This window comes from Schistocerca nitens, chromosome 8 (genome assembly GCF_023898315.1).
Source record: "Schistocerca nitens isolate TAMUIC-IGC-003100 chromosome 8, iqSchNite1.1, whole genome shotgun sequence".
NCBI classification, from domain to species: domain Eukaryota; kingdom Metazoa; phylum Arthropoda; class Insecta; order Orthoptera; family Acrididae; genus Schistocerca; species Schistocerca nitens.
In genome coordinates, this window is record NC_064621.1 from 440,921,488 (window position 1) to 440,947,667 (window position 26,180).

At 41.6% G+C, this 26,180-nt stretch overlaps 1 protein-coding gene across 1 annotated transcript in view; it reads left to right on the forward strand.

The window, feature by feature from the left end:
• LOC126199385 (histone PARylation factor 1) overlaps nucleotides 1-26,180 on the forward strand; it is a 107,102-nt gene that overhangs the window by 58,768 nt on the left and 22,154 nt on the right. Inside the window, exons 5-7 of the mRNA XM_049936304.1 lie at nucleotides 5,718-5,866; nucleotides 20,004-20,242; nucleotides 23,299-23,552. Coding sequence (XP_049792261.1) covers nucleotides 5,718-5,866; nucleotides 20,004-20,242; nucleotides 23,299-23,552 — 642 coding nt within the window. The remainder of the gene's footprint in view (nucleotides 1-5,717; nucleotides 5,867-20,003; nucleotides 20,243-23,298; nucleotides 23,553-26,180) is intronic.

Here is a 26,180-nt window from a genome sequence, read left to right on the forward strand (position 1 = left end):
CAGGTGACTAGGAGGCGTAATCTGCCTCCCAAGTCCCTTCACGCCTTTCTCGGCCATGGATAATGTCATTCTCCAGTGGAACTGCAGCGGTTCCTTCCACCATCTTGCTGAGCTCCGACAACTTCTCAGCCTTCACCCTTTCCCCTGCATTGCTCTTAAAGAAACTTGGTTTCCAGCAATGCGCACCCCTGCCCTCCGTGGCTATCGGGGTTGTTAGAGGAACCGGGCAGCTTAAGAAAGAGTCTCTGATGGTGTCTGCATCTATGTCCTTCACTCCCTTCACAACGAGTCTGTCCCTCTACAAACACCTTCAGAGGCTGTCGGTGTTCGGGTGTGGACGCCACAGGCTGTTACTGTCTGCAGTCTGTATCTTCCACCAGATGGTGATGTCCCGCAGCATGTCCTGGCTGCGCTGATAGCCCAGTTGCCGCCACCTTTTCTGTTACTGGGCAACTTACACGCCCATAACCCTCTGTGGGGTGGAGCAGTGGCAACAGGCTGAGGCAGTAACGTTGAGCAAGTATTGGCACAGCTCAACCTTTCCCTTTTAAATGATGGTGCCTGCACACATTTCAGTGTTGCGCATGGCACGTACTCGGCCATCGACCTTTCGGTCTGCAGCCCTAGCCTCTTACCGTCTGTCCACTGTCCAATGGAGTGCGCATGACGACTTGTGTGGTAGTGACCACTTTCCGATCTTTCTGTCACTGCTACAGCATCACTCTTCTGGGTGCCCTTGCAGGTGGGCTATGAATAGGGCTGACTGGGACTTTTTCTCCTCCATTGCCACTATTAAGCCTCTTTCCAATGACGCCCTTGATGCAGTGGTTAACTCGGTCACCACCGTCATCGTTACTGCTGCAGAATCTGCCATTCCCTGTTCTTCTGGGTCCTCTCGGCGGAGGACTGTACCTTGGTGGTCACCTGAGATCGCTGAGGCGATTAAAGATCGCCGGCCGGCGCTCCAGCGTCACAAGCGACATCCCTCATTAGAACACCTCATCGCCTTTAAAGGGCTCTGTGTGCAGGCCCGCCGCGTCATTCGCCAACACAAGCAGGAGTGCTGGGAAAGGTATGTCTCCAGCATTGGTCTCCATATCTCTCCGTCGTGGGTTTGGGCCAAGATTAGGCACCTCTATGGCTATCAGACCCCTGTCAGAGTCCCTGCGCTCTCACTGAAGGGAGCAGTTGGTACTGACTCCGGCATAATTGCAAACCGCTTAGCAGAGCATTTTGCTCTGAGTTCGACTTCTGCAAATTACCCACTGGCCTTCTGCTCCCTGAAAGAGCGGTTGGAACGTCAGAGCCTTTCATTTCACTTGCGCCACCCTGAATCCTGCAATGTTCCGTTCAGTGAGTGGGAATCCCAAAGTGCCCCAGCCACTTGCCCTGATACGGCTCCAAGGCCAGATCGCATCCACTGTCAGGTGCTCAAACACCTCTCGGCAGACTGCCAGCGACGCCTCCTTGACCTTTACAACCATATCTGGGTTGAGGGTGACTTCCCGTCACAATGGCGGGAAAGCATCGTAATCCCTGTTTTGAAACCTGCCAAGAACCCACTGGAGGTGGACAGCTACCGCCCCATTAGCCTCACCAACATTCTTTGCAAGTTGTTCGAACGCTTGGTGAGCCGGCGGTTGAGTTGGGTACTTGAGTCTTGGGGCCTTCTGGCTCTGTCTCAGGGTGGGTTCCGTAAAGGCAGCTCTGCCGCCGATAATCTGGTGAGCCTGGAGTCTGCCATCCGTACAGCCTTTGCCTGCCATCAGCACCTCGTCGCTGTCTTTTTTGACATGCGGAAGGCATACAATATGACTGGCGACATCACATCCTCTCTATCCTCCACAGTTGGGGTCTTCGGGGTCCGCTGCCGATTTTCATATGAAAATTTTCTGTCGCATTGTACCTTCCACGTGCAAGTTACGGCCTCCCATAGTTCCCCCCGAGTTCAGGAGAACGGGTATCGCAGGGATCTGTGTTCAGTGTCTGCCTGTTTTTAATTGCAATTAATGGGTTCGCTGCGGCGGTGGGAACGTCTGTCTCAGCTTCCTTGTATGCTGATGACTTCTGCCTCTACTATAGCTCCATTGGCATTGCAGCTGCTGAACATCAGCTGCAGGGCGCTATCTGCAAGGCGCAGTCTTGGGCCCTCGCGCATGACTTCCAGTTTTCGGGTGCCGAGACCTGCGTTATGCATTTCTGCCGGCGACGCACTGTTCGCCCTGAGTCACGGCTTTATCTTGACGGTGAACCTCTTGCTGTGGTGGAGACACGTCAGTTTTTGGATGTGGTTTTTGATTCCCGGTTGACTTGGCTCCCTCTTATTCGGCAGCTTAAACAGATGTGTTGGCGGCATCTTAATGCTCTGCATTGCTTGAGCCACACCGGCTGGGGTGCCGACCGGTCTACCCTCTTATGGCTCTATCAGGTGTTAATTCAGTCCTGTCTGGATTATGGTAGCCTGGCTTATGGTTCAGCATCCCCTTCCGCATTGCAGGTGCTGGACCCTATCCTCAGTGGTGGGATCCGACTTGCCACTGGAGCCGGCCGCGGTGGCCTAGCGGTTCTGGCGCTGCAGTCCGGAACCGCGGGGACTGCTACGGTCGCAGGTTCGAATCCTGCCTCGGGCATGGGTGTGTGTGATGTCCTTAGGTTAGTTAGGTTTAAGTAGTTCTAAGTTCTAGGGGACTTATGACCTAAGATGTTGAGTCCCATAGTGCTCAGAGCCATTGCCACTGGAGCTTTCCGGACCAGCCCTGTGAACAGCATACTTGTGGAGGCAGGTGTCCCTCCACTGCGGTTACGGCGCCAACGTCTACTGGCCACTTATGCTACACACATTTATAGCTTGCCTGGGCATCCCAACTACCATCTCCTGTTCCCTCAGTCTGTTGTCCATCTCCCAGAATGTCGGCCCCGGTTGGGTTGTATGATCGCGGTTCGCATCAGAGAGCTTCTCTCTGGGCTAGAGGTTTTCCTCTTCCACCTCTTTTCTGGGCCCCTCTGCATACACCCCTGTGGTGTGTGCTCTGGCCATGCCTGCGGTTCGAATTGGCACAGGGCTCAAAAGACTTGGTCCCTCCTGAGGCCTTCCGCCGCCGCTTTCTTTCCATCCTTGCCACGTATCAGGGCTCTGGCGTTGTCTACACTGACGGTTCGATAGCTGCTGGTCGTATCGATTATGCTCTCACTCTAGGGGACCATTGCGAACAACACTCATTGCCGGCTGGCTGCAGCGTTTTCACTGCTGAGTTGGTCACCATCTCTCGTGCCCTAGAGTATATCCGCTTCTGCTCAGGTGAGTCCTTCGTTATCTGTAACGACTCCCTGAGCGGTTTACGAGCTTCGACCAGTGTTTCCCTCACTCTCGTCTGGTGATGGCTATCCGGGGGTCCCTCCAAACTCTTGCCCATTGCGGCCACTCTGTGGTCTTTGTGTGGATCCCTGGTCATGTCGGCATCCCGGGCAATGAACGTGTTGACATGCTGGTCAAACAGGCTTTCAGTGCACCAGCCTTATCGATTGGGCCTTCGGAGAGTGACCTCAGGGCAGTTTTGCGGCAGACTGTCCTTCGCACCTGGGGTGAAGAATGGCGCACCCTGCCTTCACCAAACAAACTTCGGGCCATCAAGGAGGCTACCAGTGCATGGCGCTCCTCCTTGTGGGTCTCTCGCAAGGAGTCTGTTGTCCTCTGCCGACTGCACATTGGGCACACGCAGATGACGCACAGCCACTTATTGCGCTGTGAGGACCCACCTCTATATCGCTGCGTATCCGCTTTGACAGTGGTCCACATTTTGTTGGCCTGTCCCCTTTTAGCTGTGATCAGGCAGACGTTTGTGCTGCCTGATACGCTGCCTGCCCTTTTAACAGATGACACTGCCATGGCAGGCTTAGTTCTGCGTATTATTTGGGCAGGGGGATTTTATCACTTAATCTGAGTGTTTGTCATTTTTTTGTTTTGAGTCTGGCCTTTGGCCTACGATTTTAGACTGGGTACTTTTTTTTAGTGTGTTTCTAGGTGGTTGGCTTTTCCTTTTTTGTCTCTATGGTCGGCCAACCACTGTCACACTCTGTGTGATTTTAATTCCTTTTGTCTGGTCTCTGTCTAAGTCTTTCTTGTCCTGTGTCGTCTGTTGTCACCTCCATTGTTCATTTTTATTCTGTGTGGGTGTTTGAAGTTTTGGAAAAGGGACTGATGACTGTAGCAGTCTGGTCTCTTCAATCCCACAAACCAACCAACCACACCAAGGGCTGTACAATGAGCTGGCATGAGACAGACACATTATAAAGACTTAAATCTATGTACTGCATTAACAAAAATTATCAGTGTCCTACTTAATATTACATACGCTGTAAAGAGACTGCTTCTTCAAAAAAAAGCTGCTACCTCCTCAGTTTCACTATATAGGCGCTGTTTAACTCATGTTAGTAGCTTAATATTTGCTTGATTACAATGATGTTTTTCGCATAATATAGTTTTTTACGTCTAAAAGTACTGAGTCCTACTTCTATTACATTATTACTTGTCGTGCAGCTTTATAATAGACACTACTACTTCCCATAAAGTTAACAGAGCTTTCCTTGCACTAGGTATTCAGATCTTTAGTAGAAAGAGTCTGTAATGAGGTGTGTTTTTAATTTTCTTTTGAACTGGTGGTGGTTCCCAAATTCTTGCTCTATGTTAGAGGGTAAGTTATTGAATGTCTTACCAGCATAGTTCATAGTTCCATACTGAACCATCAACAAGAAGGCAGTCTACATGAATATTATTTTTGTATATTGTACTGCAAATGTGCGTATCACAGTTTAGTTGAAACAGGTTTTTATTATCTGCTACAAAAAGCATTTAAGGTAGTGGGAAGGAAGTCTAAGTGTGCTAAGTAGAATTTTGTGCTCCACAGAATATATCAACCGGATAATTTTTCTTGTTTAGCTATGCTGATACTCCATTCATAGGATCTTGTATTGTTTTCTGCGTGGAGGATCCTGTACAGAAACCAAAGTGAGAGGCAGTTAACAAGTCTGCTCAGTTGTAAGGTACCTCCTCCAACACTTCTGACAAGGCTGGGAGTGATATAGGTTTGTAATTACAGGTAGTTCAGTTCTCCAGTTTCGTCATTGGGTGTTAGTAGAATCTATTTAGGTCTTTCAGGAAATACCCCAAGTCACTGCCTGATTTGCAAAGATAAGTTAAGGGTAATTCTATCAAGACAGAACAAGGTTTTAATTTTCTGCTAGAAACACCATCATAGCCAGTGGCACTGGCTACTGAATTCTGTAGTTTCCTTAGGAATTGTATTTTTAAAACTACTGTCCATTGGTGATACAGGCAGTGTCTGCACAAGAGATTTAGTGCATATGTATTTGGTTGTTCATTATTGGGTGCAGTGCTTGTAGGCATTATAAGGAAGTAAAAATTGAACTGGTAGCAAATGATTTGAAAGTGTCACCATTTCTGCCTGAGCTGTTTTCCAGACACTCAGTTTCATTTGAATAACAAGTTTGGCTTGTTTTTGATGCTCCAAATAATTTTTGCCTTATTCTTGAAGTGTTTTATTTTTTAAGCATAGTACGTGAGTTTTGCATTCTTTATTGACAGAATGGAGAATCCAGTAATGGTGGTGGTAACTATTCAGTAATAATTTAAAAGTAACTAATTATTCCAGTTGATTATATTTTTGCCACCCATTAAACTTGCTTTTATTTAATTACAGACAGTAATTAAAGGAGATGAAAAGAAACTGTTCCATATTGGATATTTTCGTGATGATCCCAAAGAAGCACCTTGCTTCGTCGCAAGTAATTGTGCTGCTGTGGATTGCTTGATAAAACCCATGGCTGAAAATCTCTTTGGTGCCGTCAAGTAAGGATAACATGCATTTAATAACAGAAAAAGTTATCATAACCCAAGAGCTTAATTGTGAGTTGTTACAGTAAGAAGATTTACAGCTTCACAATACTTACCGCATTAGAATGAAAGTAGTTAAATAAAAATTTGATAATTACTACTGCCTTCATATTGGAGCCCTAATATATGTTGGGAATAACAATGTGTGTATACCTGCAAGTACTGAATTCAAACCAAAGAATGTCAAGCCTAGCTAGTGTGTTTCCTTTCCATGTTGCTGATTGTGCATTTACATGTCACAAAGTCTCACAAAGTTCTTATAAGTATTGTTTCTTCTCATTTCTCACATCCTTGCATTTTACTCTCAATGCTGGCACATCTGTTGCCACTTGCCATTCAAAAGCAATTGTTTGTCAGTAAATCTGAGAACATCATACTTTGTTTGTATTATCATTATTTTTACTAAAAGGTGTGTACATACTTGCAGCTGTCCCCAAGCCAAAACATAAAAGTTACTTGTAAACTCCTAGGGATAACGTTAGGACATATGTGGCTGTATGTTATTTATTGACATATAGGGCTACCAATTTTTTCTGTGTACAAAGTCTTCTGATATAATATTTTGTACTGTTGGGTGTACCACTGGAAAGTGAATTGAAAACACACACACACACACACACACACACACACACACACACACACACAGAGAGAGAGAGAGAGAGAGAGAGAGAGAGAGAGAGAGAGAGAGAGAGCTAGCTAGCTTAACAGACAATGTCAGATTGTTCTCAAGATGGTGGAAGAAGGGTAAATTTTACTGACCAATGTATATCACTGCCTGCCACTAGTTAGGTATTTCAACTGTTTTACACCTGCAAATACAGTAACATGTGGAACAGCCAGCATGTTAACATTAGAAAAGAGGGACTTTTTTTATAAACGTAAAACAGTGACAGTGGTCAAATTGACATGTGACATTGAACATTATTTTCATTTGTAGCTGTATTTTTTATTTGTGATTGGATTCATTTTGGGATAAGAATACAACAAGAATGTAAAATTGTGTTTTCCTATAATCATGAGTTCTGCACACAGATGATATATTGCTACAAGATTACTTTTGTACATTTGCCACATAGGGATCTCTCTCTCTCTCTCTCTCTCTCTCTCTCTCTCTCTCTCTGTCTGTGTGTGTGTGTGTGTGTGTGTGTGTGTGTGTGTATTTTTCCAATTCACTTTCCAGTGGTACACCCGACAGTGCAAAATATTATATTAGAAGACTTTGTACACAGAAAAAATTGGTAGCCCTATATGTCAATAAATAACATACAGGCAAGTGGTAGAGCACTTGCCTGCGAAAGGCAAAGGTCCTGGGTTCGAGTCTCGATCCGGCGCACAGTTTTAATCTGCCAGGAAGTTTCATATCAGCGCACACTCCGCTGCAGAGTGACAATCTCATTCTGGAAACATCCCCTAGGCTGTGGCTAAGCCATGTCTGCGCAATATCCTTTCTTTCAGGAGTGCTAGTCCTGCATGGTTTGCAGTAGAGCTTCTGTAAAGTTTGGAAGGTAGGAGACGAGGTACTGGCGGAAGTAAAGCTGTGAGAATGGGGCGTGAGTAGTGCTTGGGTAGCTCAGTTGGTAGAGCACTTGCCCGCTAAAGGCAAAGGTCTCGGGTTCGAGTTTGGTCTGGCACACAGTTTTAATCTGCCAGAAAGTTTCAGCTTTTGATTTCTTTGGCAAGGGAGGTGTGGGATTTATCCACTGTTGGCTTTGTCGTTTACCCTTGGGCTGTTGGCATGCTGTCAGACAGAATCATCCTGTTGCACAATAACACCCGCACCTGTGCTGCCAATTGGGCAAAGACTATGCTTCAGCAATTTGGTTTGGAAACACTACAGCATCCTCTGTACAGACCAGGTCTTTCACAGTGTGATTTTCACATATTTGACAACCCGAGAAAAAAGTTGTGATGTTGGTTTCAGTTGGACAAGGAAGTCTAAGAATGAGAGCGAATGTGCATCTGTCAGCAGCTGGACTCGTTCTATGAGACAGGAATTGATCATTTCATTCCTCAGTGGGATAAATATCTTAACTCGTACGATGATTAGTTTTCAATGCAATGATTCCATGGTCCTGTTGTGGCAGGTGTTCGATTTTTATTTGACTGCCCCTCATGTGTTGGTAATACACTTTTCATTCTCAAACGTTTTTCTTTGTCAGCGTTCACAGCAGTGTTTTTGTTTATGTATCAAAACTGTAGCAGTTCTATCGATTACATTGTTAACGGTGAGCAGCGGGTCACTATTAAGTTTTTCATGTAACATGCAAACCCTTGACTGCCCTCATGTGGCAATCCCCTGGCCAAGAGATCTTATCTACTCTAAATTTTTGACAGACTTCCTACTGACATTGTACAGAACCGTACAACAAATAGTGGTAAAAACAAATAAAATCCTACAGTTACAAAAACGAAAATGAACAAAGTCACAGAGTACAGTGGTCACACAGGTCAGTGAGCAGACTGAAACTGTAGCATAGTGCAAGCAATAAGTTTTGTGGTGGTGGTATCAAGGTTCGGCAACTTCAAGTGGTTGCTGCAGCTAGGCAGGTCTTATGGGATTGGCAAAATGCAGTCCTTGCCTCCCATATGGGCCTCCACTCCCTAGTATTTCCATGGCAGCAGTCAATCCTTAAGTCCAAACAGTCTATAGAAGCTAGCAGTTAGAATACTGGGTAATTCAAATAAATGTAAATCTAGCAGGGAATAGTTCAGTAAGTATAATTTGCTAACTGTGTTTTCTGTGTCTATTCTAAAGACAATTACATCCATAGAAAAGAACCTAGAAAGTAGCACAATGATTAAATACATTTATCATTACAATACTGCAATCAGAGATGATTATCTTAGTATTGAGCAATAAAAGAGCTCTTGGATCAGAGCCCACTTGTTGTTGGAAGTCTTTTCTTTAAGGATACAGGGCACTTTTCCGGCTCAATATTATGTAAAGTCAACACCTATTTCCTTCAGACACTGTTTATAATGTATGTGTTTTACAGATTTTTTTGTTGATATCAGGTAATGCAGCACACTTTCTAAACAAATTAGAAGTATTTTGAATATTTTTGAACCTGTTTGGGGTTATTAAAAAAAAATTACAAAGACATTGATGAAATTTTTTTTTCCAAAATGTTCCCTCAAATTGAGGTACCATTTAATCCTATGTTATACATTTGAAGGAGACCAAATTTTTACCAGATACACATGACATGATGGCTGAGGTACTAGACCTATTTATTTCCACCTATTATGTATATTGCAAGGATAAAAAAATCACATCTTACCTTTTAATTTTTATACTTTTTTTTCCTAAAAATGTTATTTTTTCTATAATGTAGTTGATTCTGCAATAAAGCGTACATCTACTACGAGGGCCGTTCAGAAAGTAACCTCCGGTTGATTTAAAAAAATACACCAAGTTAAATAAAAATATTTTAATATATACATCTTACAACTACATATTTGCACTATTTTTCTACATAGTCTCCATAGCGATTGAGGCACTTATCGTATCTCTTCACAAGCTTTGAAATTCCTTCTGCATAAAAATCACCCGCTTGTGCCTGGAGCCAGCCTGTGACCGCATCTTTGAGCTCTTCGTCGTCATCAGACCGCTGTGACCCGAGCCATTTCTTCAAATGCATGAAGAGGTGATAATCACTTGGCGCCAGGTCTGGGCTGTAAGGTGGATGGTTGATAACGTCCCACTTTGAAGGACTCAAGAAGGGCCGTTGTTCTGCGAGCAGAGTGAGGACGGGCGTTATCGTGCAAAAAAACGATACCGGAAGTCAGCATACCACGGCGTTTGTTCTGTATAGCCCGTCGTAACTTTTTTATTGTTTCACAGTACACGTCTTGATTAATGGTCGTACCACGTTCCATGAATTCAACCAACAACACCCCTTTGGCATCCCAAAACACCGTTGCCATCAGTTTTCTGGCAGAAAAATCTTGCGAGGCTTTTCTTGGTTTGGTAGGCGAATTTGAATGTGCCCACATCTTTGATTGTTCTTTTGTCTCAGGGTTCACGTACTTAATCCAGGTTTCGTCACCGGTCACGATTCTGTTTAACAATGGTTCTCCTTCGTCCTCATAATGTGACAGAAAGTCTAATGCAGAGGCCATTCTTTGAGTTTTGTGGTGGTCGGTAAGAATTTTGGGCACCCATCGTGCACAGAACTTACGGTAACCCAATCTTGCTGTCACTATCTCGTACAAGAGAGTCTTAGAAATCTGTGGAAAACCAGTAGACAACTCCGACATTGAGAAACATCGATTTTCACGAACTTTTGCATCAACTGTCTGAACGAGTTCGTCAGTCACCAATGATGGTCTACCACTCCTCTCTTCATCATGAACGTTTTCTCGTCCACTTTTAAATAAACGTACCCATTCACGGACAACTCCTTCACTCATAACTCTTGGTCCGTACACGGCACAAAGCTCACGATGAATAGCTGCTGCAGAATATCCTTTGGCTGTAAAAAACCTTATGACAGCACGCACTTCACATTTGGCGGGGTTTTCTATTGCAGCACACATTTCAAACTGCCACAAAAACTAAACTAGCACAGGTACGACGTTCACTCGACCACGGCTTGATGCCGACTGACCTGTTGAGTGCGTGAACGCACAGATGGCGTCGCTACTCCCCCCACAACCCACACTGTGACCAATCGGAGGTTACTTTCTGAACCGCCCTCGTACATAAGTATGGAATATTTGCAAGTTACAGAAAAAATTAGAGCAATGCTTTATAAACTTTAGGAAATATTTGTACCTGAAATCTGAAAAATACTTCTTGTGGGAAATTGTGAATGAAGATATGTTAAACTTTGCCTCGGAACATTCCTGAAGCATAGTCTTCATCCTGCAGCATTTCTTCATCTTCAAACTTCCTCTTGGCATTCCTTTTAGCACTTCTTGCTTCTTTGGTAACTTGAAGAGTGAATCTTTCAGCTTCATGCACCTGTTGTCTGTCACATGCAAGCAATAGATCTTCCACATTAGAGCCACATTTTGTGCCTAAATTTCTCAAGGCTTCCAACCTTCCTATCATTCCATCATTGAAACAATCACTGCATCTAGGACACCAACTTTTAATGTATTTAATCCTACAAAAACATTCTTCGGTAATCTTTCCCTTATGGAATGGTTGAAACTTTCATTTGTCTACTGAATGCCTCCATGAAGACATTTACTAGGCAAAACAGGGTCACTCATGTCTCTAAAAATTGGTTTTATTACATTCATAACAAGCTCAGGAAGAGAATGCTTATACTGGTATATTTGACCATTTTCTTTTGATTTTTGGTAACCACACCAAGAATCTTCTCCTTTAGGGCAAAATCTGTGAACAGGATGGTCATCTGTGGACAACTTATGAAAGTAGGTGGCCCATACAGCTTTTCTCATTGCTGTAACGTCATTCAGAGGTGCAGTTCATCTAATGGACAGTCCATAATAACTCTGAAGGAGGTCTGTTTCAGTTTCTGTCAATCTGCCTCAGCCAGACAGAGGTTTTCCAACTGATAGCAACTTTCCTTTCATTTCTCTTTGTAGCTTCCTCAATCTAGCACCCATCCTCTTTTTGCACATGTCCACAACACTCCAGTTTTGTTACCAAGGTATCACCATAAACAATGAACTCATTAATTTTATTGAAAGCTTTAGAGTCCCCATCGCCTAGGTAGTTCGTATATCTAACGTTATAAATGTGCACTGACCTCTGAAATATTTTTAGAGCTCCATCACACTCCATACCTCCACTGTAACAATCATAATTCTTAGAACATGATGTTCAATATGTCCGTCAGTGTTACCATGGTGGGTGCGGCAGTACTTAGACAAGCACTCAAAATCAACAACTTTTCCATTCTGCAGAGAAGTAGCACTTACAACACCATTCAAGGAATGATGTCCTCGATGTTGCCATGTCCCATCAAGTGCAACAGCAATGCCCCTGGTTCCACTAATATTTACAGTTTCTTCTACTGCAAGTTTCATAGATGCTTTAGACACAACCGTCAAGGCACCTAAAAGTATTTTTATGTGCTTGCTGAACCTACTGGGGGGAGGAGGAGGAGGAGGAGGAGGAGGACAGCCCATCAAACCACAAAATGTTTGAGCAGCCTTTTTTCCTTTTCCTGCTGCATGCATTGGATACACTAACTTCAAATTCACATCATATGAATTATGCACAACGTTTGAAGTCATTTTCGAAGTAGATTTATTGCAGGATCTACACAGAAGAACCAATTTTGACGCTACCTTCCTGCTACTTTGTTGTCCAGTTATTTCCAGACAATCTACACAATCACATTGTTTATACTTTGCCTCTTCCTTTATCAAAGAAGATAAGATGTCCACATGAACAACAACAAATCCACTACAAACAGTGTCATTGTTAACACAAAAATTTGAATCACCAGGAGACGTGCCATGTGGGAGTATCTTCGCTGAAGAACTGATATGTAGGTTACTTTCAACAATGTGGCTTGCTTTGTTTGTGAACTGGTTACCAAGGAATTTCCTTTTATTGAATTTCTTGATGCATGGCATAGTTCATATTTATTGCACACTGAAGGATATGTACTTCCACAAATACAGGGTGTTTCAAAAATGACCGGTATATTTGAAACGGCAATACAAACTAAACGAGCAGCGATAGAAATACACCGTTTGTTGCAATATGCTTGGGACAACAGTACATTTTCAGGCAGACAAACTTTCGAAATTACAGTAGTTACAATTGTCAACAACAGATGGCGCTTCGGTCTGGGAAACTCTATAGTACGATATTTTCCACATATCCACCATGCGTAGCAATAATATGGCGTAGTCTCTGAATGAAATTACCCGAAACCTTTGACAACGTGTCTGGCGGAATGGCTTCACATGCAGATGAGATGTACTGCTTCAGCTGTTCAATTGTTTCTGGATTCTGGCGGTACACCTGGTCTTTCAAGTGTCCCCACAGAAAGAAGTCACAGGGGTTCATGCCTGGCGAATAGGGAGGCCAATCCTCGCCGCCTCCTGTATGTTTCGGATAGCCCAAAGCAATCACACGATCATCGAAATATTCATTCAGGAAATTAAAGACGTCGGCCGTGCGATGTGGCCGGGCACCATCTTGCATAAACCACGAGGTGTTCGCAGTGTTGTCTAAGACAGTTTGTACCGCCACAAATTCACGAAGAATGTCCAGATAGCGTGATGCAGTAATCGTTTTGGATCTGAAAAATGGGCCAATGATTCCTTTGGAAGAAATGGCGGCCCAGACCAGTACTTTTTGAGGATGCAGGGACGATGGGACTGCAACATGGGGCTTTTTGGTTCCCCATATGCGCCAGTTCTGTTTATTGACGAAGCCATCCAGGTAAAAATAAGCTTCGTCAGTAAACCAAATGCTGCCCACATGCATATCGCCGTCATCAATCCTGTGCACTATATCGTTAGCGAATGTCTCTCGTGCAGCAATGGTAGCGGCGCTGAGGGGTTGCCGCGTTTGAATTTTGTATGGATAGAGGTATAAACTCTGGCGCATGAGACGATACGTGGACGTTGGCGTCATTTGGACCGCAGGTGCAACACGGCGAACGGAAACCCGAGGCCGCTGTTGGATCACCTGCTGCACTAGCTGCGCGTTGCCCTCTGTGGTTGCCCTACGCGGTCGCCCTACCTTTCCAGCACGTTCATCCGTCACATTCCCAGTCCGTTGAAATTTTTCAAACAGATCCTTTATTGTATCGCTTTTCGGTCCTTTGGTTACATTAAACCTCTGTTGAAAACTTCGTCTTGTTGCAACAACACTGTGTTCTAGGCGGTGGAATTCCAACACCAGAAAAATCCTCTGTTCTAAGGAATAAACCATGTTGTCTACAGCACACTTGCACGTTGTGAACAGCACACGCTTACAGCAGAAAGACGACGTACAGAATGGCGCACCCACAGACTGCGTTGTCGTCTATATCTTTCACATCACTTGCAGCGCCATCTGTTGTTGAAAATTGTAAGTACTGTAATTTCGAAAGTTTGTCCGCCTGAAAATGTACTGTTGTCCCAAGCATATTGCAACAAACGGTGTATTTCTATCGCTGCTCGTTTAGTTTTTATTGCCGTTTCAAATATAGCGGTCATTTTTGAAACACCCTGTATATGTAGCACTTGGGCAACAAGCACTCAGTAACATGTGAACAAACTGCTTCAACGAGACAAAAGTAAAGATAATCATTTACAGACACTAGAAACCTGCACTGTTAACAACATATACAATGTGTCATATGTATAATCGCTGGAAACAGAAAGTTCACAGTTCTTTCCGAAATAATACTGGTTTCTGTAACAGAAATAGAGGAGCCGTGGCGGCATACATGACTGTAACTTTAAAATTTGATATATATAGGTTATTTTTCATTTGAAACCCTGTAATGTATATATCAATGTAATCAGGAAAGAGTATAGAATTTAATAAAGTCATAAAACATTTTCCACCATTTATAAGTACCCTGTATCCTTAATAGGTTGCCAAATGATACAAAGCAGCTGCATGGAGATCATTCTAAGTGTAAGTGAAAACTGTTACTAATTAAAAGATTTTACAGTATATGATAATTTACATACATACATACATACATACATTACACATGCCACGAAAGCTGTGTTGAGAATGGTGAGTAAAGAACTGGAAATATTTATTTTAATAGTTGGGGTTGCGGATTGTCACATTATTAATTGCCATGAACAATTAATGATCATCATCAGCTCTATAAATAAAGATAAAACATTAATAGGTTGAGTAGATAATCAGTAAATATGTATTATAAATTAACATCCCTTGCCTCAGTTACTGTGCAGAAATTCAGACTAATCTTGGGAACTTCTGTAGTGATTTCAATACTGTTCTCACTAATTGGTAGACTGATTCACAAGGAAGGTTTATGTGTAATTTGCTACTGCTAAGTAGTTGTGGACCATTAATATTTGTATTTTTATCTTTTCTGAATTTAATTGACCTATGGAATGACATCTCATGGACTCTTTGCCTTTACAAATGTCTGATTGTGTCTGTGTATGTGCAGATGGATATGTGTGTGTGTGCGAGTGTATACCTGTGCTTTTTTCCCCCTCAGGTAAGGTAAGTCTTTCCGCTCCCGGGATTGGAATGACTCCTTACCCTCTCCCTTAAAACCCACATCCTTTCATCTTTCCCTCTCCTTCCCTCTTTCCTGACGAAGCAACCATTGGTTGCGAAAGCTAGAATTTTGTGTGTATGTTTGTGTTTGTTTGTGTATCTATCGACCTGCCAGCGCTTTCGTATGGTAAGTCACATCATCTTTGTTTTTAAATATATAAATAAGCTAGTCAGCTACATAGAAGGCAGTATCTGGCAGAAAAAAAGCAGTAAAGTAAACATTTGCCACAACAACAGGGAGCAGCAAAGATTGACTTGAATCTATGTCAGGCTTGGTGATCTAGCAGTAATGCTTGGGCCTGGAAACTGGAAGGTCATGGAATTAATCCAGTTCGGGCTACGGATTTTTCTGTCTGCCTTTTAATCTAACACTCATATCTCAGTGAAGTGGAGATTCACCAGAAATGACACACAGTTCAGATTCCACATTAAACTTTAAGTCCCCTTGGGGACAGTTAAGTCTCAGAAGTGGTGTCCAATTGAAAGACTTTCACAAGGCCATTAAGCCACATGAAATTATTATCACCAGAATCTATACATATCTTCTATACGTATTAGAGTGACTGTGATGGTTGGCCCTATGGTGGGTTATGCATGAGGTTCTGGAAATCTGGATGCTTGTGGCCCAGCATCCAGGCAGGGTAGCAGCAAGGTGGTGAGTAGATGCCTGATAGAATCCAACATGTCATCAGTGATACAACATTGATAAACCACATATTTATCACTTTGTATTGCAATGGTCGTGCTGATGCCCATAGAGGCCAATGCCACAGAACATAAAAACCGTATGTGCTGACAGAGAAGACACGATGGTCAGCACACAGCTCAGTGGTTTTGCGCAGGTGGGGGAGCGATAATGCCGGAGGCAAGGTAGTCAGTGTCCCACTGCAACAGCTGTGATTCCTAAAGGTGACCAGGTAGCCCCAGATGTGGTGCGTGAGATCACAGTGTAGTCGTAGGATAGTAGGAACTGCTCACCACAGCAATATCTTTCCAGAACAGAGGCAAGCAAGCAAAAATTTGCCTGCAAGCAGTTGCATGGCCCTGTATGATAGCCAGAGACCTCCAAGTGACCCAAAGGGTAGGTAGAGAGCACTAATTCCACAACTTTGGACTTGGCATGTTTTGTTACAGCATTGTTTTTTATCACTTAAGCCACAAGAAACCCGTGGCTCGTAAGTGAAGTAATTGGGCTGCCAGTGCTGCAATGTCTCTGCCTTCCTGCTGTGTCATTGATATTTCCAATCCGGCTGCACCAAGCGACATAGTAACTGCCTGGCATTGCAGTGCAGTCCTTGTACCAACAGCAGTCCCCATTGCAATAACATTCGGTCAGCTGTGGTGAGATCTGCTAATGCAGCCTGTTGCATTAGCCATCGCATGTTTCTTAACTTTTACCCAGTTGTACCCAGTTAATTCTTTGCAAATCAATAATATTATAAATTAAAGTCCCCAGCCACATTTTTCCATTTGTATGTGGAGGCTTATCTCAGGAACTACTTTAGGGAATTTAATACAGTTTTCACTAATAGATGACTGTTTCATGAGGAATATTTGTGTTTATAACCTATTACTGCTATGCCAGACAAGTCAGTATGAAGACTGTTTTGATGCAGCCCTCCATCTAGTCTGTCCTGTGAAAGAAGCTTCATCCTCTCTGCATAAATACAGCAATCTGTGTCCATTTGAACCTGCTTGCTATATTCTATCTTTGATCTCCTTTTACAATCCATCTTTTCCTGTTGTCACTTTGACAATTCCTTGATGCCTCAGAATGTGTCCATTCAGCCAGTCCCTTCTTTTAGCCAAGTTGTGCCACACATTTCTCTTTCTCCTAGTTTGATTCATAATCTCTGCATTTGTTATTAACCTTCCCATGTAATCTTCAACATTCTTCTATACTACCCTATTTCAAAAACTTTTATTTTCTTCTTCTCTGCATTGTGTATTGTCTATGTTTCACTCTATAGAAAGCTAAAATTCAAACAAATATCTCCGGTAAAGGCTTCCTAACACTTAAATTTATACTAGATTTAACAAATTCCTTTTTTTTTTCCGGATATTATTGTGTTATCGCCGGTGTGCATTTTGTATCTTCCCTATTTCAGTGATCAGCAGCTATTTTACTGGCCAAATAATAAAACTCGTACACTACTTTGTGTCTCAGTTCCTAATCTAATTACCTCAGTGTTGGCTGATTTATTTCAACTTCTGTACATAGTATTACCCTTGTTTTGCTTTTATTGATGGTCATCGTATAATACCTTTCAAGACACTACGCATTTCATTTAATTGCTCTTCCAAGTCATAAGCTGTCTCTGATAAAATTACATTGTCATTGGCAATTCTCAAAGTTTTTATTTCTTCTCCATGAACTTTAATTCCCGTTGTAAATTTCTCCATGATTTCCTTCACAGCTATAAACATGAGGGATAAGTTACAACCCTGTCTCAATCCCATTCCAACTATGGCTTCACTTTCACATCCTTTGACTCTCGTAACTTCAGTCTGGTTTCTGTTCAGGTTTTAAATAACTTTATGGTCACTGTATTTTATCCTTGCTACCTATTTTGTAGTCTATTCCACATTGCCAAAACATATCTCTAAATTTACAAACGCTGTAAACATAGGCTTGCTTTTCTTCCATCTGTCTTCTAAGTTGTAGGATCAGTGTTGCCTCACGTGTTCCTACATTTCTTATCTGATTTTTCCTAAGGTCAGCCTCTACTGCTTTTTCCATTCTTCTGTAAATAATTTGTGTAAATATTTTGCAACCATGTCTTATTAATCTGATGGTTTAGTAATATTTACACCTGTCAGCACCTGCATTCCTTGGAATTTGAATTATTATGTTCTTCTTAAAGTGTGAAAGTATTTTGCCTGCCTCATATATCTTGCTTTTGCACATCAGGCTGAATGATTTTGTCATGGCTGACTCACCCAAGGATCTCAATAATTCTGAGGTAATGAATCCAGGTGCATTATATCAACAACAGCATTTTCTCAAATTATTCTTGCAGTATCTTACCTCCCATCTCTTCTTCTTCTTCTTCTTCTTCTTCTTCTTCTCCTCCTCTTTCTGTAATATTGTGCTCAGGTTTGTTCCTTTATATAGACCCTCTATATATTCATTACAACTTGCAGCTTTCCCATCTTTGCTAAGTACTGATTTGCCATCTGAACTCTTGATATTCTTACAGTTGCTTCACTTTTCTCCAAAGAGCTCTTCAATTTTCCTGTAGGCAGCATCTATCTCTCAGCTAGTTATGCTTACTTCTACAGCCTTGCATTTGTCCTCTAGTGACTCCTGCTTAGCCATTTTGCACTTTTTGTCTGTCTTTTGTATTTTCTGTGTTGGTTGATTAAATTTAATGTATCCAAGAATTTCCACTAGGCCTTGTTGTTTTACCTATGTGATCTTCTGATGCTTTCTCTGTTTCGTCTCTGAAAGCTACCCATTCATTTTTTGTTGTATTCCTTTCTCCTGTTGCAATCCAACAATGCCTAATGCTCTCTCTGAAACTCTCAACAACCTGTGGTTTGTTAAATTTATCCAGTTTTCATATTTTATGGTCTGCCCCTGGAAATGTCTTAAAGTTTAAAACCTTGTTCCAAAAGCTCTGCCTTACCATTATGTAATCAATCTGAAATGTTTCACTGTTTTTGGCTCTTCCCCAAGTATACAGCCTTCTTTCATAATTCTTAAATCAAGTGTTAGCAATGATTAAATTATGCTCCATATAAAATTCTTGTTGGCAGCTTCCTCTTTCATTCCTTTCCCCTGGCTCATGTACTCCTACTGCTGGTCCTTTTCTCACTTTTCCTGCTACCAAATTCCAGACACCTGACACAAGTAAATTTTCATCTCCCTTTACTATCTGGATGATTTCCTTCATATCATGATACACTCTTTCTGTCCCTTCATCATCTGCAAAGCTAGATGGCATATAAACTTCTACTGTTGTGGTTGGTGTTGGCTTGGTATCTACCTAGGCTACAATAATGCATTCACTATGCTATTCATAGCAGTCACATTTGTGTTCTCTTATTCATTTTTATGTCTACCCTTATTTGATTTTGTACTTATAGCCCTGTACTCACCTACCCAGAAGTCTTGTTATTCCTGCCACCACAGTTCACTGATTCCCACTATATATAACTTCGACCAGTCCATTTCCCTTTCTACATTTTCTAACCTACCTACCTGAGTAAGTAATGTAGCAATCCACTCTCTGACTGCAGAATACCAATCTTATTTTTCCTGATTATGACATTCTCCTGAGTATTCCCCACTATTGAAAAGAAAATTGCCCCACTGGTCTCTGCACTGCTACATCTCCATTTTGGCTGCATGTACAGTATGACTTTCTGTGTTGTTGAGGTACACGAGCCTCCGACTTGGCAAGATCCATATTTCGTGGGAGGTGCCGTCCTGTATGATGCTGAAATGTGGGTAATGAGAAACTTAAGTTGGGAATAGGTGGAGACTTTTGATATGTGGACTTGGTGTAGGATGCAAGGAATAAGTTGGGTGAATAGTGTGAAACATGAGAAGATCCTGAGAAGAGTGGGAGAGTAGAGACAATTCATGAGTGTAATAAAAAGAAGGAAAAGTAACTGGATAGAGCATATATTAAGAAAGGAAGAGCATATATTAAGAAAGGAGGAGTAAGAGAGTTATAAAAACAATCTTAGAAGCGTATGTTGAAGGGACGAGGAGGCAAGGGAGGAAGAGAATCAGATCCTGGATGATGTACTGCAAGATAGCATATACAGCACATTAATTATTACCACTATTATTATTATTATTATTATTAAAACAATAGTTTGAGAAATTTAGTTTTTTAATATTTTTTTTATTTTGTAACCTATTTCTGCATGCTTCATTCATTCTGTTCACAGCTCATATCTTGAGGAATACCGTTCTAAAGCAGATCCATTCCAAAAAATGAAAGTTTCTCGAATACAGAGTAGTCTGCAAGAATGGGCCACAAACCACAAGGTCACTCTGGATCTCAACACACCACAAATGAAAGCTCGATCTAGGAAAACTGTCTGTAAGACATTTCATCAGGCAGGAATGGTTGTTCCTTATGACAAGAAGACTGAACTTGGTTACAGAAGCCTCATAGAGTCTGAAAGTAAGTGCAACTAAATGACAACATCTTAAGGTGTTGAAATTTCTGATGAAAAAGAAGGCAATCATATTTCTCTGTTAATATGCTTCGCGAGTGTTTAAAGAGGTTAAGGTCATTTGAGGATTGTAAGATCAGATTACAGAAGCTCAAAAGTGTTAGGTGCCTAGAAATCGTTGGTTTGCCCGAAACCTATAATGTTTCTTTCTATCACAGTTTGGTTTCACAGCTTTTGTGAGGAAGTAAAAGTAGTGGCAGTAATCATGCTTCCTAAAGATACTGAGCCATGACTCCGTGATCAAATCTTGAGTATCTTGAAATAAATAAAATCCAGTTGTAGACCAGTATATTATTGAAAGCAGAATAAATTAATTTCATCTTTTGTGTCATAATTGTTGGAACTGCATCTATTAAACATTTTTTAAGTGATTACACTTTTCAGGCTTTCATGTGCCTCAAACTGTTAACTAAATGATGGTATTTAGAGCTGTTAGACCACTGTATATGATTTTGGTGGCCCAACATTTTATTGGTGTTAATAGTTTTTTATTGTTTATTTGTTAAAGTTTGTATTGACCATCTATTCAGAATTATATCACATATGCAATATATGGTTTCAGTCTTGTACTCGTGTTTTTCATCCTTTATTATTTATTTGTCTCATTGTGAACACCAAGATGTTCTAAGTGAGTTTGGCTCTCACTTTCAAGGTATTGATTGTGAATCAACATGGGCAGTCACGTTACTCATTGGCAAATATATTTAAATACTCAGCTTTCAAGGCAGTTATGATTTCCACTCATCCATTTGTAGAAATCCCAGTTCCAGTACCCACAAGGAGACGGGGAGACGGGGAGGGGGGGAGCAAGTACAAATCCAGCATCCAGGAGAAGCATAAAAGTGAGGTAGATGGTATACTAGTTGATCATAAGTACTAGTACTGTTGATTAAATGGTGAGCAGATATCTTGAAGGACAATTTCGTACCCCTGGAGTTCGAGGAAACTGGTTCTTGATGAGAAAATCCAGATGTCCTGTGTAATACAACAATCACGTAGGTCTATTGAATAACGTTGTGGAGCACGCTCAGCAAATTCGTCTCACAACTCCTTAACGTGACAGTTCTTCATGGATGCTGTGAGCCAGTTTGGTAGTATTCATCTTTTTATAGAAAGCTATAAAGTGGATATGCATGTTGGTAAATGGCCTGGATAGTGTCATGTGTTCTTCTTTAATGCTGTATGTTTTGCCTGTGTTTTTCTATCATTTGGCTTTTTGACACATTGAGAGAAAAATACACAGAGTTTAGAACATAACATTTACAGTATAAAATCTTATACACAAACATCTGCAGCATTTATGTAATCTATTGATTTTGGAATCGCCAGCAGCAAGTCTTCTGGTCCGCCATTGTATGATCTTGTGGGGAATTATTTGATGATATGTCTGACAATTCCTGGTTCTTCACAAAAACAAAGTGAGTATGGTTCTTTATCCCATTTGTGTAAAAGGTGTGTGTATTTGCCATGTTGGGTTCTAATTCTGTTTAGCACTGGCCATGTTTTGCATGGCAAGTCAAATCCCAGTGGTTTTTGGGTGATACATGGCATTGTATTATTTTATTGTCCAGTCCATTCTTGAGTTGATGGATTAGTTATGTTGAACTTATCTTCCACAGCGACCCTTGCTATTATTATTGGTGGTCATCTAGAGCAGAATCAGTTACAGTCTGCATCATTCACATCTTGACGAATCGGTAGATTTTTACTATCAGTTATCTTTTTGTACTCTTTCATGAGAGCACTTATTTGCCGTAGTTGGGGGTGTGAAAGGTAGCTTAGTACTGGCTGCTATCCCATAGACATTGATTTAGTGATGTCAGCAATCATTCTCATGGTGTTATTTAGTTGGAAATCTATCTTTTGTGCATTCTGGCAGTTTCGCCAACCTGAGGCGTAATGTTCAATAGACGAGAAGGCAAGACCCAAGCAGAAGAATATAGGGTGGATACCGATGCTCCACACGTTGTACCACGTAACTTTTGAATGCTGATGAGTTTGATTTTCAATTTTTTTGCCCTTTTTGTTAGATGCCTTCTGAAAGACAGCGTTCTATCAAGGATTCCCCTCAAGTACTTATATGTTTTATTGTGAGTAAGTGTAATGTTTTCAAACTGTCTGTTGAGATTTCTTTTCTTCACTTTTACTATTTAGGGGGAAGCAGAAAGCCTTCATTTTGGTGACATTTGGTTGGAGTCTCCATTTGTAATTCCCACTTCCTCCAGTTCCTCCATTTGGATCTCTTCTGACTGTTCAATTTAGGTACACCTTTTTGCAAGTATGCAGTCACTAGGGTCACCAAACTTTCATAATTTTGTTTTTGGCATGTCTGCAATGTGCAAGCTAAAGAAAAGTGAACTGAGAACTGATCCCTGTGAAAGAATGACCAGATTACATTTCAATGTACAGAGCAGTAATGTGCGCATGAGGTGTGCTTGCTTGTGTTAATGTGTGTGTGTTCATTTCTGAAGAAGGCTTCGGCCAAAAGCTCATGTACCTCATACCGGTCACTAAGGAGGGATGAAATTGCCGTGATCCGCCTTTGAATTGGTCATTATTCTTTTATTTACAGCTTTACACTTCACTAGGGTAAGATTCCAGTTTGTGGAGTTTATCCGGTATATGTAACATTGAATGCCATTTTTTAACAAGAGGTTACTTGCAACGTTAAGAGTAGATCTGTGCTGAATTTTAACTATTACAACAAATGTAAAATTTTCTAAAATCTTGTGTGTGTGTGTGTGTGTGTGTGTGTGTGTGTGTGTGTGTAGGGAGGGGGGAGTCAGGCAGGGAAGGACAGGATATTCGATTTTGAAGGTTATTTCTTTCCTCAAATTTTTGAAGTTTTATTAAAAACAGTTTAATATAGACAGTAAAGAAAATTCAATGTGTGTTCTTTCTTTCTCTGCAGAGTACAATAGTTACTTCCATTACTGGCCAGTAATTCAGTTTCATAATTTATATTTACTAGTAAGTCTTACTTTTATCTTTCAATTCTGAAAAGGAACCTTGAAGAAGCTGTTGGAAAAGGTTGTAACAGCAACAACAGATGAGGAACGTGATGCACACCTTGGAAAATTACAAGAAATTATTACAGCAGCCAATATCGCCACTGATGAATGTGATTTTGGTACGGGACTGGAATTAGCAGTAGCACTGTTTTGTTTTGGTGGTGATGTCTTCCACAATACCATCAGGCAGTTAGCAGGAACAGCATATGGGCTACTGGGTCGAGAAGACTTTGCTACTATTCTTGAGGTAACTTGAGTTTTGTTCTTATTTTAGTAAACATTATTTTCTTCCAACAGATCACTTGTTCTTCTTTAAATGTGAGGTTATGACTCATTAGATGACTATAAGCAATTGATGTAGGAAAGATTTATCCGTGAACAAACTCAGCAAGTTCCTTAGGCCAACATTGTTATCACTTTGACTGTGTGTACTGCTAAAGCAGTCAAAGCAGGTTGTACCGTGAGTGTGATTGACTATTAAGGCAGTTGACCATTAAGGTGCCCATTGTGTGATGAAGTGCCAAGGAGGTTTTCAGACTTGGCTTATTTTTTCTTTAGCAGTAATGGAAAACAGTATTAACCTGATTATAAGATGAGGTTTTTCCACAAATTAGTCATTCTAAAAATAGAGTTGTCTTATATTCACAAATTAAACAATAGCTGCAGGGTTGAGATTTTTCGTTATTTAATATAGCGTATAGGGGTCATCTTACATTTACAGATGAAGCTTTGGCTATGAGGTCACATGCAGATTTATTTTGATGAATTTGTGATAGCAGGGCTAGGTAGATGATTTAGACTTTCAAACAGGCTTAGGATTTCCTGATAAGTTGAAGCACTCGTTACAGTATTGATGTTGCTTGAGCAGTCATGACTTTCGACTCTTATGGTGCTAGTACAAAGGATACATAAGAAACTATGAACTAGCCCATCCAACGATCTATTGCTCTGCCTGAAATTTGACAGTTTTGTGAAACACAGGAGGAAGTAGTGCTAAATTATATCAACTTACAGACTCTTGTGGTATTTGAACAGGTTTACAATAAAAGTTCTCATATGTGTATGGATACTGTATACCAACATTAATGCTGCTTATTAAGTAAAGATAACACAAAAAACCACAAATGTTGTCTTTCAAAACCCTTTGCTTGATTTTAAACCCAGATTATGAGACATTGTACAGATATGTTAAATGATTTGGAAATGAGAAATTTTCTCGCTGTTCACGTATTAGAATACTAGGTAAAAATGTTACCAGCATTTAATAAGCTTTAGAAGATGGTGACTTTGAGATGAAACAAGAAGGAAATTTAATTCAGAATGAAATGTCTAAAAAACAAAATAAACCTACTAATTGTTGTTGCGAGAATAAATTACAGCAGCAAGACCCATTGTGAAGATAGTACGAACATACCTCACTATTTGATTGCAGAACAAACGAAAGATTGAGAACTGGACTGAATCGTGATTACGATCTTTCATTTATGTATTGTTGCAGTTGTTACATATGATTTGCACGCTGGAAGTTGTTTCTGTCTGTGATACACATTTGGTCAAGCACAACCCTATCTAAAGGTTTCACGGGGGACAGTGATACCAGCTTGGCTGAGAAGAAGGATGAGTATAGGGATGGGAGTAGTGAGCAGGCAGCAAAACTACATCATGAAACTTCCTGGCAGATTAAAACTGTGTGCCCGACCGAGACTCGAACTCGGGACCTTTGCCTTTCGCGGGCAAGTGCTCTACCATCTGAGCTACCGAAGCACGACTCACGCCCGGTCTCACAGCTTTACTTCTGCCAGTATCTCGTCTCCTACCTTCCAAACTTTACAGAAGCTCGCAGGAGAGCATACACAGACACAAGCAGACATTTTGCTTGTGTCTATGTATGTGCGGATGGATATGTGTGTGTGCGAGTGTATACTTGTCCTTTTTTCCCCCTAAGGTAAGTCTTTCCACTCCCGGGATTGGAATGACTCGTTACCCTCTCCCTTAAAACCCACATCCTTTAGTCTTTCCCTCTCCTTCCGACGAAGCAACCGTTGGTTGCGAAAGCTAGAATTTTGTGTGTGTATTTGTGTTTCTTTGTGTGTCTATCGACGTGCCAGCGCTTTCGTTTGGTAAGTCACATCATCTTTGTTTTTAGATATATTTTTCCCATGTGGAATGTTTCGCAATCTGGAGGGGGCAGGGAAGGGGAAGGGATAGCAGGGTATGGGTGGCTGGGGAAAAGAGCGTGTTTGGTGGAGTGTGCAGGTACTAGAGTTTCAACAGACACAGCATCAGGAGGCTGTGGGGCAGTCAGGTGGGGAGGAGGAAACAGGGAGCGAAAAAGGGGAGAGTCAGGGAAGGGCAAAGACAGGTGGGTACGTTGGCAGAGGGCAGCACATGAAGATGGTGGGAGATGAGAATAGGGAGGAGGTTACAGGACAGAGGGGATGGAAACTGTTGGGTGAAATGTGTGGGGCAGTAGGAAACTGTAGGATGAGGCCGGAATGATTTTGGGAGTAGAGAATGTGTTATAAGGATAACTCACGTCTATGCAGTTCAGAAAAGCTATTGGTGGAGGAGAGGATCCACATGGCCTGGTTTGCGAAGCAGCTATTAAAATAAAGCATGTCATGTCATGTTTAGTTGCATTTTATGCCACATGGTAGTCTACTTCACTTGTGGCCACATTTTGGCGACGGCTGTTAATCCTGGTGGAGAGCTGGTTTGTAATTGTACCAATATAAAAAGCCGTGCAGTGATTCAGGAGAGCTAGTATATGATGTTGTTGATTTCACAAGTGGCCTGGTCTCTGATGGGAAGGATAAGCCTGTGACAGGATTGAAATAGGAGTGCTGGGTGAGTTGATTGGGTAGGTCTTGCATGT